Consider the following 15,220-nt stretch of genomic DNA (forward strand, 5'->3'; position numbering starts at 1 on the left):
TGTGTCAACAATATAATGCAAGGATAGGAAATGAGACATTACAATAGATAACTAGCAGAAGCAAAAGAAAAAGATTTTAAAATGTGGAAGCTTAAAATAGAATCTTTATATACAATTTGTTCATATTAAGCGCTAGGCAGCTAGTAATCCATTCCACTTATTTAAGGTGACCAAACTGATTTTTATCATCCTTTTCTTCTACTTCAAAATGGGTTAGCAAGTTTTAAAAATTGATTTACATGCATAAAAGAATATATTCCATGCATGCGTGTATTACATGTAAAAGTTTGTCCTTAATTTTGCCACTTTTAATGGAACTTCCAATAGCACATATTCTTTACATAGTATCTGCCTTGATACGTTAAAATTGGTAATGATTAATTTAATTCATATAAGATATACGTTGCTTCCAGGTTTTATTTACAGAATTGGACTAATGTTCAAGTCTGTTCAGTGATGTGTGAGCAGAAGCTGAATATACTAGGTATCACAACCAAGAGAAATGATTAAGGAGGAACTTTAATTGTAGACCTTGCACTGCAGGAACATATAAGTCAGGAATAGAACTCTTGCTTAGGGCCTGTATAATGCGTAGCAAGTAGAGTGGAACACAGCAACAGGAAGGGGTAGGACTACTGTAGATAGAAGTACTGTTTAAGGGTGGACAACAATTTTGGAAGGGTGGGGAGTTTTTGAACCTCTCTCAGTTCAGAAAACATTAAGCCTATTCCCTTTCAAATTTTGCCTTGGCAGCTTGCAATGGCTCCTCACCAGTTCTCTGATCTGCCAGTTTCCATCTTCCCCACTTAGCATGTGTCTGGAGAGGGATGTGATACATCAGCTAAGGCTGTTTCTAAGCTTTATTTGCCAGTGTGTAATCTGGGAAGTACAGATTTTTCTCCCTCTTGGCTCACTCATTAATCAGGAAGGGAAACTGCATGGTTTGGCCCAAACCATGCCCACCCACCATCATATAATGTCTGTTGCAAGATAAGTAGAGTCCCACAGTACCAAACACAAAAGGAAGAATTGGGAGCTTCTGAAGCAGATAGGGTGGTCATGTGTCCTACTTTACAGAAGACAGATCATCTATCTTGTCCAAGTCTAGTTTAAAGATAGAGGACAAGAGCTGGGGTTTGAAGTTGTCCATCAACAGTTAGCATCTAGACAACAGACTGAGCAGACAGAAGCATTCTCTCTGTTTTTGGCAGTGTATAAGTGACCACCCTAGGAGGGGACATCCTGCCCCAGAATGAGTCTTTCCATGATTTATAAGGTTGTCAGTGAAAACTGAAGCTTTTTCCTAAGACTTCCCGTAAAAGGTTCAGAAAGACCCATCCAATCCTGATGAAATAACAAAACCTTCCACTTTAATACAGGAAAAATTATCTCTCTCTTCACATTTATCACTTTCTCTTTGCTTGAAGTACAGAATGTTGGAAATGTCAGCCATTTGTGATCAGGAAATATTGTGCAGTTGGTACCTTGGGTTACAAACACCTCAGGTTACCAACACTTAGGGTTACAGACTCCGCTAACCTGGAAGTAGTACCTCAGGTTAAGAACTTTGCCCCAGGATGAGAACAGAAATTGCGCAGCGGTGGCAGCAGGAGGCCCCATTAGCTAAAGTGGTACCTCAGGTTAAGAATGGTTTCAGGTTAAGAATGGACCTCCAAAACGAATTAAGTTCGTAACCAGAAGTACCACTGTACTTAAATAATTTGTAGTAGCAAATTTAAGAGGCTACTCAAGTCCCTTTTGTTCTCAGGGCTCCTGCCCTAAATCTTTTGTTCAAGGTTGCTAGTTCCCACAGATACATGAAGAAAACCAAGAATGGGGGAAGGGAAATTCTGAATTAAAAATTTATCATGACTGCAAGTTAATTTTAGTGCAGGCACTAGAATTTGTTGCAGCAGTCTTTCAGCTTGCTCGTTTATATATGTAGTGTTTTTATATTAGCTTTTACAAAATCTGATCAGTAATTAGAATAATTGGTTTATTGTTTTACCTGTATCACACTGTAAATATGTCTTCATTTAAAATCCTGCTATAATTTGCGAGTTCAATCTTTATATTAAATATTGCTGCATACATACCACTATCCTTACTATACTGACTTTTTTTGTACTGTTTTTGGGGGACAGGGGGCGGGTGGATGTGGAGGACTCCCAGGTCTCTGAATGGGGCAGCTGTGCCCCTGAAGGAGCAGGTGTGCAGTCTAGGAGTCATTTTGGACTCACAGCTATGCATGGAGGTGCAGGTCGGTTCTGTGTCCAGGACAACTATCTACCAGCTCCATCTGGTACGCAGGCTGAGGCTCTACCTGTCAACGGACTGTCTCACCAGAATGGAGTGGTGCATGCTCTAGTTATCTCCCACTTGGACTACTGCAATGCGCTCTACGTGGGGCTACCTTTGAATGTGACCAGGAAACTACAACTAATCCAAAATGCAGCAGCTAGACTGGTGACTGGGAGTGGCCACCGAGACCACATAACACCGGTCTTGAAAGACCTGCATTGGCTCCTAGAACATTTCTGGGCACAATTCAAAGTGTTGGTGCTGACCTTTAACGCCCTAAATGGCCTCTGCCCAGTATACCTGAAGGAGCGTCTCCACCCCCATCGTTCAGCCTGGACACTGAGGTCCAGCGCCGAGGGCCTTGTGGCGGTTCCCTCACTGCAAGAAGCAAAGTTACAGGGAACCAGGCAGAGGTCCTTCTCGGTAGTGGCACCCGCCCTGTGGAAAGCCTTCCCATCAGATGTCAGAGAAATAAACAACTATCTGATGTTTAGAAGACATCTGAAGGCAGCCCTGTTTACGGGAGTTTTTAATGACTGATGTTTTAATGTATTTTTAGTCTCTTGTTGGAAGCCGCCCAGAGTGGCTGGGGAAACCCAGCCAGATGCGTGGGGTATAAGTAATAAATTTGTTTTGTTTTGTTTTGTTTTGTTTTGTTTTGTTTTGTACTATGAGCCACTGCAGACTAATGCAGAGCATACTAATGACTGCAATGATTTTATCAGTTAACTTTATCAATCTGGAAAACCATATGCCCCACTACTAATCTTAAAGGGCCTTCAGTCCACGCTGTTGTTTCATGTGAGTTCAGTCTTGGAATGGTGTTTCTCAAATCAAAATGACCTGGTAGCACCTTTGCAGAGTGATGTCATACCTCAAAAGCCTCTGCAGTGTAGCTTCATTTTTTGCTAGTAAGAGTGCCTGCTGGATTTAAAGTTGCACTCTCTTTTATTGCCTGATGAACTTGGCCTAGGTGGTGCTACATAACTCACTCTGTGAGAAGCATTGCCCAGACCAGGAGTAGCCTGTGTGGTTTGTACATTGCTCTCTACCCTGCTAGTACTCAAGTTGCCTATTACTGAGTGTGTAGGAAATCATCTACTGAATTGAAGGCTGCCAGTGGGCCTTTAGATTGATTTATGAAGGCATGAGCTATGCCACAAATTCATAATAATGGCATGTATTACAGCTGGGTTAAAGGATATGAATTTTCTTTAGAAGGTGCTGTAGAATTATTAGCATTGATTTTGGTAGTACATATTAGGCAAAAAAAATTACTGATATTTAGTCTCTTGACTGCGGTGATGGAATAGAATCTTTTTTAATTGATAAGTAATTTCTCAACACAATGCTATGCATGTCTACATGCAAGTAAGTTCAATTGAGATGAATGGGGCTTACTCCCAGGTGTGTGTAGGATTGCAGTTAGATATCTATACCCATTTTGGCTCACTTCAACCAGGCCAGGAAATGGGATGGTGACAGATTTTTCATTCCTCACCTCTGCTGTTTATTCCAATGGAAGGGACATTACTCCAGCATAACCCCCCAGGGCTGATGAAGTTTCATGCCATTTTTGAAGGTGTGTTGGAGAAACAAGGGGGCTTAAAATCCTATGGATCTTTGGCTGCTCCTGATACACCCCACTTTGGCCCCTACTACCAGTGGGACACCTATATCCTTGAACTTTTCAGTGGGTGTATTGAGGTCCTCCAGCAGCTTAAGTGCCATCCCACCACTAGGACACTCTCTCTGCCTGTGGTGCAGCACTTGAATTAACTTTCTGTGGCCACTGAACTGGCTTTCAGCTGGCTGTAGGATTGCAATCCACTAAAAGTGTATTGCACTTGACATTCAAACAGCTGGTGATGTCACATTGCTAATCTGCATGCCATAAACTATGTGGTATTTCTTTGCTCATTAGTTATAGTTCATAGTAATACTTGATTAGGCATATACTGTAGGTGACATCCAGTGATGTCTGGCCAACTGCCCAACAAAATTGCTCACACAATGGGACTTTCCCTTCCTTTCCTCCCCCCTGTAGTCCATTGTGCATGCGCCCAGGTTCTGCTCTATAGAGGTCCCCCATCTTTCTAGAGCAGATTTTGAGGACACTAGGAGCTGGATGGGAAAGGAAGAGAAAGTCCTGTTGTGCAAACAGAAGTCGACTTGCATGCAGTTGGATATTCAAATTTATATTAACCAGAATGTGTTACTAAGCGAAATAGGCCCCAATACAGAGAGGAAATGTTGAAAAATGCAAGAACATTTGTGAACACAGTACACCTGTAGTCTCTCCGCTGCCCACCAGCTTTCCTCTACCATATAAGAAACTGCTTGATGCAGTGTGGGAGGGCTGCTATTTGGCGAGGCAGGACACCACACTTGTGGATCTCTGTACTTCTCTGTATTGTGACCACAATAAAAAATCTCAAATATCTATCAGTAAATATAAACACAGTGTTTATAGTTTGAATTTCTAGTTACCTTTGCTTTTCTGTGAATTAGATCTCCCTGTTGAAGCAGAATCTAGAAATGCAGCTTTCCCAGTCTCAGACTTCAATGCAGCAACTTCAGGCACAATTTAGCCAGGAGCGACAGAGGCTGGCCCAAGAGATTGAAGAGCTAGAAGAAGAGCATCAACAAAGACACAAGTCCTTGAAAGAAGCACATATCCTTGCATTTCAGAACATGGAGGAAACAAAAGAAGAAGAGCAAAAGGCATGTTCATTCAGTGTTTTGTAGCATCTTAACATTTTCAGATTTCAGTATGTTAACATGAGCTATGAGATATTACTCCAGAGAACTTCTTTATCTTCATTTGAGAACTCAGAAAGCACCCAAAGAAACGCTGTACTGGGAGAAAGGCAGGGGTGGAGAGGCATAAAGGAAACTACACATGTGTGTTCTAACTTCTCTTGAACTGTGATGGGAGGGATGTGTAGAGGGGTGAGTTACTCTTGAGGCCTTACTTCTAGGCCCAACCAAAGCCCTAACAACCCACATTTTGTCCAGAAAGTGGGAAAATGGAAAAGTGAGGGGGTTACACTCTAGGTTGTGGGATTGGAGTTACAAAAAAATAAAGGGAGCTGGTTAATAACAGCGGGTTGTTTTATTATTATTATTATTATTATTATTATTATTATTATTAATTAGCAATCATTTTGCCTCATTGATAAGAATATTTTTCTATACACATAGAGCAATTCTCCTTTAAATTTGCTAGGAACTTGAGGAACGTTTAAAACAGAAGCACTTAGAAGAACTTCATGCGCTGAAAGAAGCACACAGGCAAGCTATGGATGCTTTCAAACTAGAAATGGAACAGGAACTGCAGACTCTTCGCTTTGAACTAGAAGATGAAGGGAAAGCTATGCTTGGTACAGTATTTTCATGGGACTATTTAAAACATAAGCTATTACTTCTAGTGCAGAAGGCAGATGGCATGTGCTGCCCAATATACAGAAAAATGAAAATGGGTGGTTTCCCGTGTGTTGGGCTACATTTAGACTTTTTCTGAGGAAAAGCTGACTATTCTCTAAGTAGTTGATACCCAGAGTTTTATAGCACAATTTACCTATTTTATTGGTGCAGTATTGTTATTTAACACCCCCTGTTCAGGATAATGCTCCTGTTGTTGGTTTTTTTAAAATGGAAACTTGTGCCAAATTTGAGAAATACACATCTTCCTATGATAGTTTCAGACAGATGTCTTGTGCTATCCCTCATCTTGCCTGTTTTGTCCCAGTCTTTCATTACTAGGCCCTTTTCTTCAGTGTTAAATTTGTGCATATCACCTATTCATATCACTTTCATTCATTAATAATTCCTGTTAAAGAGCAAACTCATTGTCCCTGTGCTCACAAAAATAGAGCCAAAACTGGGTCACTGAGAAACAACAGGAAAGTAACAGCGTGCGGGCGGGAATCTTGAGATTTGCAGAAGTACAGAAAATATTGGGAGGGGGGGGGGAGAGAGCAACCTGTAAACGCAAAAAAAAAAAAAAAAAAAGCCACTGAGCATGCTTAGTGGACACAGGGAGTCACAAAATGGTGTGTATCTGTGAAAAAAAGAAAATCAGCCTTTAAAAAAGTACATAAATAATTGAAAACTGAAATAAAACTTTAAAGGGTCACAAAATGAGGCAGAAACTGAGTTGCTCTCGCTGAATGTCATAGGTAACACTTATGTAAGCACATTCCATGCAACTCACAATGGCTAACTTTTTCAAGCATCAAAATACTGCAGTTTGAGTGCCAGGAATGTAATAAGTATTTAGATTACCTTTGGCAAGAGTAGCCACATGGTGCCCTACAGATGAAGTGGACTGCAGCTCTCATCATCCCTGATCATTGGCAATGCTGGCTGAGGCTGATGGGAGTTGTAATATAAAGTATCTGGAGTAGTAATATGAAATATCATATTGCTTACCCTAGGTCCACCACAGAGTAATACAATTCTGCAAGGTTTTTAATGCTTAATTTGACATTCAGCATAATTTTAATATATAATAATAATTACTGTTACATTGATAAACATTTCCATTTATTCACTCATTTATTTATTGATTGTATGACAAAATTTAACATTTTTCAGCTAAAGGAGGCAACATAGCTGGAAAACAAATTTGTTAAAAACTACGTGTCTAGTCATTCCCCTAAAGCAATAAATGCATGGTTATACATATGTGTGGTTTGGGTTACTACTTGTAGAACTATACAAAAAAATCTGTTTATTATGTTCCAGCATCTTTGCGCTCAGAACTAAACCATCAGCATGCTGCAGCAATTGATCAACTAAGACATAATCATCAACAAGAACTAGCAGCTGCTAAAATGGAACTTGAAAGAAGCATAGAGCTTAGCAGGCACCAGGTATATATCTTCCACATAGCTAAAAGAGAGTAAATATCTTTTAATTATGGGCACAGAGCATATGTTCGCCGTTAAGAAAAATTGCAACTCCTTTAGTACCTGTTTAGTATACTGGCTCCTTTCAGTCAATATCATTTCTTCTATTCCAACTTCATAGACTAAGTGCTGGTGCTTATGTAGGCAAATGGCACCAACTATGGACAAGACAGAGGTATCAGCTTGCCCAAGTGAACCTAGAGGTCTGCAGAAATACAAAAATGGGGAGAGAGAAACCAAAGGAGGTCGTTTCCCTCCAAAACAGCTAAAACAGAATTGTGCATGTATGAAAAACTGATTCATGGCAATTTCCATGCATTGCAAACAAGGTTTGATCTAGAAAATCCACCCCTGGTTTTCAGTTAATAATGCTAAAGGGAACCAGTGGGCAGAGGCCACCTAATCTTGCAGGAAAATAGCAGGAAGGTCAGAATGAACCTCAGTACCTCACCCAAAACCTTCCTGGGAAGATTGCACATGTGCACTTCACTTGTGCTGCTGGAGAGTATTTCTGGCAGCAGAGGGTAGCATGGAGGTGCTAGTCTTGAGCCTACAGGAAATTTGTGTGTGTGTGTGTGTAGAAAAACACAGCTCTGTCTCTAAGTCCATAAGTACTTTTTATAATGATGGTTCAGCCCTCCCTTCAGCTCTAACATGATCACCATATTTTGCAGAGGAGAGGAAATAGGGCAAAGTAGGGGCGGGAGGTACAAATGCCTATCTATAGTTCTTTATATGTTGCCATTTGTAGCCTTTCTGAATTTAATCTGATTCTTTACTCTTATCTAGTAACTAGAAATATAAAAGTGGGAAAGTAAGTTATGTTTATTCAACCAGAAGCAAGTGTGTCATACAAAGAATATGTTATATAAAGTATTCTTAACTTATTGATACTTGCTTGATAGGAAAAAGAGTTTGTTTGCCGGATATCAGATCTACAGGATGAATTGAGGCATCGAGACCACCATATAGCTGAACTGGATAAGGAGATTCTTGCTCTGCATGAGAACATAAGTGCACTAACCAAGGAACTGGAATTTAAAGGGAAGGAGGTTCTCAGAATACGTAGTGAATCCAACCAACAAATTAGGTATGGATATTTGCAATATCAGGTAATATGTTCTGATTGATTTGGCGACCTAAAATTAATGAAGGGCTGTACTTGATTTTTTGAAACTTACCTAGAATATTTTAGGCAGTCAGATTCAAATTGCTAGACTCATATGCCCATTTGATGTCAGATGAAGTAACAGTGAAATTTAAGTTTTGGATTGCCCACATTATTTGCAAGTTGCAGAGTTTAGAGGACATTAGATATTGGTAAGGTACAATCATAAGCTACTATTTAATATTTATCAAAGTGCCCTTAAGTATATTTTTGTTTACATTTCACCATGCTTATTTGCAAAGCATTAAAGGAGATGACTTTTTAGTGAAATAAGCTAGACGATTAGAGAAACAAAAATAGCAGAATTAGATTTTGTAGCTCTTTTCAGTGATGCTATGCACAAATCCTTTTCAAACATGGCAGGAAGTCAAGATGAACATAGCTGGTGTAAGAATAACCTTTTTTAACATAAAATAAATTAAACAGGCTGCATGAACAAGATTTAAACAAGAAACATGAGAAAGAGCTGGATGTCATGACAGCAGACCACATCAGAGAAAGACAAAGCATGCTGGCAGATTTTAATAAGACCCAAGAGCTGCTCAAGGAAATTAATTCAGCTTTGCAAATTTCGTAAGTTTTATTACATTAAACCATTTCGTTTGTGGGCCGAGTTTGAATGGAATGATCTACAGTATTACTCAGTAAATTATGATGGATATTGGAGAGACATGCACAAGTGGAGGAACTTCTCAAAAAGAAGTCCAAACTTGTCTTTTTTGGGTGTACCCACTAACTTTGGTGGAATAATTTAGACACACCCACAGCCTTTCTGCAAAACAAGATAAAATATAGCATGTTAGAGAATAGTGCAATCCTATGCATATCTTCTTAGAAGAAAGCCTCATTGACACTGGTTGGTCTTAGGTAAGTATGGATAGGACTGCAGCTCAAAATACATTTTAAAAGCCTGGGAGAACAAGGATAACGGTGTTGGCACCAGGCAAACTTTCCTGAGGAGGGAATTCCACAAATGTGTCACTTCTGATAAGGCTCCTTTAGCCTGTCATTAGTGAAAGAACAGTTAGGCAAAATATGGACATATATGATAAGCCTTGAAAAGTTTAATTCTGAAAACTGTGTCTGATTTAATCTCTGTGGCTGATTCATCCTTGGCTGTCCTTTTTAAGTCAGTTATCCTTGTCTCTGTCCCTGTCTCTTTGTTTTCTTTTGTCCTGCAATAGCAGTAAAATGTAGTAGAAGAAAAAGAAAGTTTTGGTAGTTTTGTTTCAATTCTGCAGGGGTTTGTAGGAAGTGGAGTTCACTGTTCTTTAGTGGACTGGTTCTCTTTTTATGAAATTATTATTTTTAACATAAAAATACCTTCAAACTTTCAATCCAAACTTAACAGCAGTGTTTCAGCTTTAGGTAGATTGCTTCAAGTGCTTGAATATGCCTCTAGATTAAAAAAGAAACCTTAACTTAAAAATTCAACATGGCTTGAAAGCTAGGCTTACAGTCCTTTTCTCTGACATATTGGTTTTTCTGTGTGCAGGAGAGTATTCAGTCACATAAGAAGAGCCCTGCTGAATCAGACCAAGACCCATGTATTCCAGCATCCTGTTCTCATAGGGGCCAGCCAAATGTTTTTGGGAAGCCCACAAGCAGGACATGAACACAACAGTACTCTCACCACTTGTAGTCCTCATCAGCTAGCATTCAGAAGTATGCCACTTCCAATATTGGAGGGAGTTTACAGTCATCCTGGCTAGTAACCACTGATAGTGTTATCCTCCAAGAATTTTCTACTCCCTTTTAGAGCCACCCAAGTTGGTGGTCATCACTGCATCTTATGGTAGCGAATTCCATTGTTTAACTACATGCTGTATGAAGAAGTACTTCCTTGTGTCTGGCCCAAATCATCCAGGATTCTGCTTCATTGGGTGACCACAGATTCTAGTATTATATGAGAGGGCAGAAAGCTTTCTCCACACCATGCATAATTGTATACAGTTCTATCATGTCTGCCACTTATTCACCTTTTTTCTTAACCAAAAAAGACGTAAATGATGTAACCTTTTCAGAACCTTTTTCCAGCTTTACAGTACAGTCATACCTTGGAAGTCGAACAGCTTAGTTCCCGAATGTCTCCCAAACATCGCAAACCCAGAAGTGACTGTTCCATTTTGTGAACTATTTTTTGAAGCCGAACGTCCGGCGGGGCTTCCACGGCTTCCGATTGGCTGCAGGAGCTTCCTGCATTGCAGGGGGTTGGACTAGATGACTCTTGGGTTCCTTCCAACTATACGATTCTATGATTCTAGGGAATGTGGAGCACGCAAACACAATCTCAGTCCCTTGCTGTGCTTAAGCTCCAACCATGCCTAAATTTACTATTTTAATACACTGGCTAACAAATGCATTTTTATATATCTTTGAAGTGAGAATTTAATCTTTAGGAGAAGCACCTCATCATATTACTGCTACATTGGCCTTAGTTTTGATTTTCTTCCATCTTCATTCCCTCTTTATGTGATACTGTACCTCTTCACACACCCCATCTCCCCTTCTATTTAAAAGTGTTTGTAAGCATCTCTTACACTATTTTTGTGCACATGGTTACGGTCAGATTAAAAAATATTGTGTCCTTGAAAAAACTGCCATATAAGGAAATCTGAGCTACTTGACTCTCTTAAACTTTCCACGCAACCAGACTAACAGCAATTAGCCAGGGGATATAATCTTAGTGCTAGGATATGAGATGGACTGAATAAACTCTTGTTCATCATCTGTCATTCATCTGAGCCTGAAGCTTAGATAGTAATGTATGATCAAAATCAAGTGTCTACTTCTATATACATACTCCTTTGAAACTGCTGCATCAGATCTAGTCCAAGAGCCCTTCTGAGAGTCAAATTTGGGCTGACTAACTGACTGATAGAAGGTATTTTCTAAGGTATTTTACCTACTTGTAATTCCATTGCCTCTTCTGGAAGTAATTTTAGAAAAAAGTGCTTTTCCATGCAGACATAATTGATAGATAGCTCAGGACAGGTTCACAGCCCAATCATGTAAGCCCCAGTTCACACCTGTGCTCCCCACACCCCACAACATGGCCTACCTACAAGATATAATTGTGAATTAGCCCTTTCATTTATTGTCATCTGGAAATTAATATTCTGAACCCATTTGTTAGTGTTCGAGAATATGAATAATGATTAAATACCAAATAGCAATCTACAGTTGTATTCAAAAGTTACTAACCTCTACGAATGCTAGGCTTCGTTTTATTAGGCTTTCCTTACAGCTTCTATGTAAATTGGTGTGCTTATTTCCATTCTCTCCTTTAATGCTTCTTCATTCCCTGTTTAAAGCCATCTCACGATTTTCTTGATGTAATTGCTATTTGTCGTTTGTGGCACTTATACTGTTCTTGCTAAATTGTTCCTCAGCAGTTAGTCTGATACTGTCTTACACATTTGTGGATTTGTTTTAGTTGTTTTAGCTTTAGTACCTTTGTGGGGAAGAAGTAAACATGGGTTATGTGGCTTCCACTCTGATTATGGCAGATGGTGGCCCACAAGCTCAAAATGCCATTTCCTTTATTGTAGCCAACCATTAAAGAAATCAGTTAGTATGTAGAATATCACATAATAGCTCTTGTGGTTTATTCATTGAGTTAGTTTGATAGCATGATTTTTATGGCATTATATCTGAACTTCAGACTATTATTAACCCATGGGTGATGTTTTGTCTCCTATAAAGTTTAGAAGAAATGGAAGAAAAATATCAAAACAGGGAATCAAGACCAGAAGATATACAGCTTATTGCAGAGTTGAAAGACCTGATTGCTGAGAGGGATCAGCTAATAAAGAAACTGATTGTAAGACAGTTTGGTGCTCTTTTGGTATGAGCATGCCAAAGGCTAATAACTCTTGTCAAATCTCCTGAGAATACAGCCCTTGCATTGGATACCCCTTAAATTACTTGTTTTTATATGGTAGAACAGTCATAATCCTGAATGGATTTAGACCTGCTCTTTTACCACTCTGTAAAGACCTAAATTATAAATACAAAGTAAGTTCAAAAGCATGCCAAAATGAAGTAAGGAATTACTTCCTTAATTTTAAAGTAATTTTAATGTCTTCTCTCAAAATAATGTTTAGTTTTCCCTGTGCTGTCTTCAGGATTTAGGAGAGCCTCCAACAGGGAACTCTAAGTGAGCTCTCATAAACTGGAGGAGGGGAGGAGTGCAAAATGATAATTCTCTTATCTTCTGAACTTCTTGGATGTTGTGTACAAAGTGAAAAACCAGTGTTTTAGGGTGGTGGAGTGGTGTTCTTGAGTAGCCAATTTCTGTGAGCCACTGCAATTTTTCCTATTAAACTTGCATGCTAGCACAAGGACACATGCCCAGCAGGAACTCAAGAATTCCATTGTTTCATCCCAGCTATGGTGGATTCCACTGGTGGCTTTCCTTGCTGTGATACAGAAGTAACTTGCAAATGTGGTTTGGGACATAGATGAAAACAGTGGCATGATCCCAGCATCCAAAGAATTTTTAGGAAGTTATGAATGCCAATGCAATTCTTTGTACAGCTGTCCATGAAAAGAAGGAAGTAGGTAAAAATCCCCATGTAGAGGATGAAGTTGTATCACTCTGGCACACTCATGAATGTAAGAATTATGCTGTGTATGAAAATGACCACCTTTCAGACTTCTGGTAATGAGTTACAGTTTTGAGTTTAAGGTCTAAACCTTCAGATTTGAGTAATTAATGAGCTCTTGAGTGAGTGAATGTCAATCTGGCCACAGTAACTTAATATCCAAGATGGCTGATACAGAAATTTATTTTAATCTTTTTGTTATTTATTAGGATGACAAGAAATTCTATCAACTGGAACTAGTCAATAGGGAGACTAACTTCAACAAGGTGTTTAATGCAAGTCCTAATGTTGGTGTTATTAACCCTCTGGTGAAGGTATGTCATACATTTACAATGTCGAAACTGGGAAAATGTGAATTACTAATATTACACAAATAAAAAGGATCAGTAACACTGTGAAAGACACACAAAAGAAAGCCAGCTGCATGTGGTTTTCAACAGCATCAGTAACAGTAAGCCATGGTCAGTAATGATGGCTTCTCCTCAATGAGCAGTGTGCTAGTGCATGCTGCTGAATTGTGCCCACTTCTGCACGCCTACGCTGTGGTTTATTTCCCACTAAGCAAAGCACAAGCAGAATACAAGGTTTGTTCTCCCAAGGCTTAAAGTTTGGTTCTTGGGGAGACAGAACGGGCAGAGTGGAGTGTGTATGATGCAGCAATATGCTCCTGTATTATGTTTTAGAGTGTGCAGTTTTGTTTTTACTGGATTTTTTTCTCTCTTTCCACACCCACCACTGAAAGAAGGACGCCCCCAGAGACTTATTTCTATCAGTGGCAAGATACTGGCAGCAAGGGGGCAGGGCATGAAGGGACAAAAGTCTTTCTCCCCTTTGTGCCCCATACAGGCTTCCTTCTCTCAGTAGTGTCCAAGAGAAGGAAGCCTGCAGGTTCATGTCATATTCTGCCACTGTAGTTTCTCAACTTCTCTTCCTGAGGTGGGCAAGGAAACAGGGCTTTCAATGGTCACCCATGTCTTCTAATAAGCAGGTGGGCCATAGCCAGCCATACCTCCTCATCCTCAGGCCCTGACTGCTCCTTTACATTCCTGCTGGTCCTGACAGTGACATGGCATGAGAGAGAAGGGTACAGCACATGCTCGGTGACTCCTTATATTGCAGCCAGGCTCCACTTACTTCAGAGGTTGGTGGTATGCCTCTCCCCTCTGACATGCAGCAACATCAGAGCAGGATGCCGTTTTCCTGTTCCCCACAACCTGCTGCCTGGGACGACAAACCCAAACCTTTTTAAGAATTATTGCACACACAGAGGTTTCCTTTTTCCAAATCTCCACATTGTTAGTCCTTTCTGTGGTTTGATCTCTGAGGCCCCTTCTAGGTGACTATTCAATTGTGCAGGGGATGTGCAGTCATTATGAAGTTGTTTCTTGAGATCCAAATCCCATTCCTGTAGTGAGCATGCACACTGTGGAGATAAAGCAAGGGAAGCAGTGTTGGTCTAGAAAAAAAGTAAAACCCAGTTTGACAATACCTTTTATATTAGGACCAACCAAAAGATCACAAATGTTATGGCAAAATTGAAGTTTTGATTTGATAAAAAAAAGCAAATAATTGTTTGGTTTTTGCAAATTGATAAAGGGTTGATACTAAAATCTTATTAGTGGCATCACCAGTTCATCTGTCTGTTGGAGTCTTGCACTAAGGATGCTTCACTCTGAAGAATAGATCCATGTGTGCCATCTAGTGGAAACAGCCTGGCATGCGGCTGGAAAAACTCACTAAGGTTGCTTTCACACTAGCCTTTTTCCTCTGGAATTGCCATTCTTTGTTCACCCACATTTTACAAAGAATTGGGACAATGTCAATGTCAAATTGTAGCTATCAAATGCTTTCAGTATTAAACTCCTGTCATACCTGATTTGTGGCTCTCTTTTTTGCGGCAATAAAACACAATTGACCAGCCTGTCCAGTGTAGACAGGAAAGTACTATTGAGGCTTCTCAGGTCTCGTATATAATTAGATAAAAGTTTCCTATTTACAGTTCCTTCCCATTTTATTGCTTACTGTCGATTTGAAACTATGGTAGTTGTCCCAATTTATTTATTTTTTCTGTTCTCACCAGGGAGGATTTAATGACTGGTATCCTTTCATTATTTTTCTTCCTTATAGTTTTATTTTGATATAAAATATGAAAAGAATAATAAACTGAATAGATCTGTAATAAATGTTGCCCCCCCACCACAATGAGAACATAAACTGACACTAGGGCAATT

At 39.6% G+C, this 15,220-nt stretch overlaps 1 protein-coding gene across 17 annotated transcripts in view; it reads left to right on the plus strand.

Moving 5' to 3' along the window:
* Positions 1-15,220, plus strand: part of FAM184A (family with sequence similarity 184 member A) — a 62,436-nt gene that overhangs the window by 43,011 nt on the left and 4,205 nt on the right. For 11 of the 17 annotated variants that reach the window (XR_014509944.1, XR_014509945.1, XM_083435186.1 and 8 more), the window contains 7 exons: positions 4,813-5,025; positions 5,531-5,684; positions 7,051-7,178; positions 8,120-8,304; positions 8,809-8,955; positions 12,088-12,205; positions 13,199-13,303. Coding sequence is in view for 13 of the 17 variants with exons in the window: in XM_083435186.1 (XP_083291312.1) it covers positions 4,813-5,025; positions 5,531-5,684; positions 7,051-7,178; positions 8,120-8,304; positions 8,809-8,955; positions 12,088-12,205; positions 13,199-13,303 (1,050 nt within the window). In the remaining 4 variants the exon portion in view is untranslated. Of the gene's footprint in view, positions 1-4,812; positions 5,026-5,530; positions 5,685-7,050; positions 7,179-8,119; positions 8,305-8,808; positions 8,956-12,087; positions 12,206-13,198; positions 13,304-15,220 lie in introns of those variants that run through there. The other 6 variants (XR_014509946.1, XR_014509947.1, XM_083435184.1 and 3 more) reach the window with 2 other exon arrangements.

This window comes from Podarcis tiliguerta (assembly GCF_965153285.1).
Source record: "Podarcis tiliguerta genome assembly, chromosome: 3".
NCBI classification, from domain to species: Eukaryota; Metazoa; Chordata; class Lepidosauria; order Squamata; family Lacertidae; genus Podarcis; species Podarcis tiliguerta.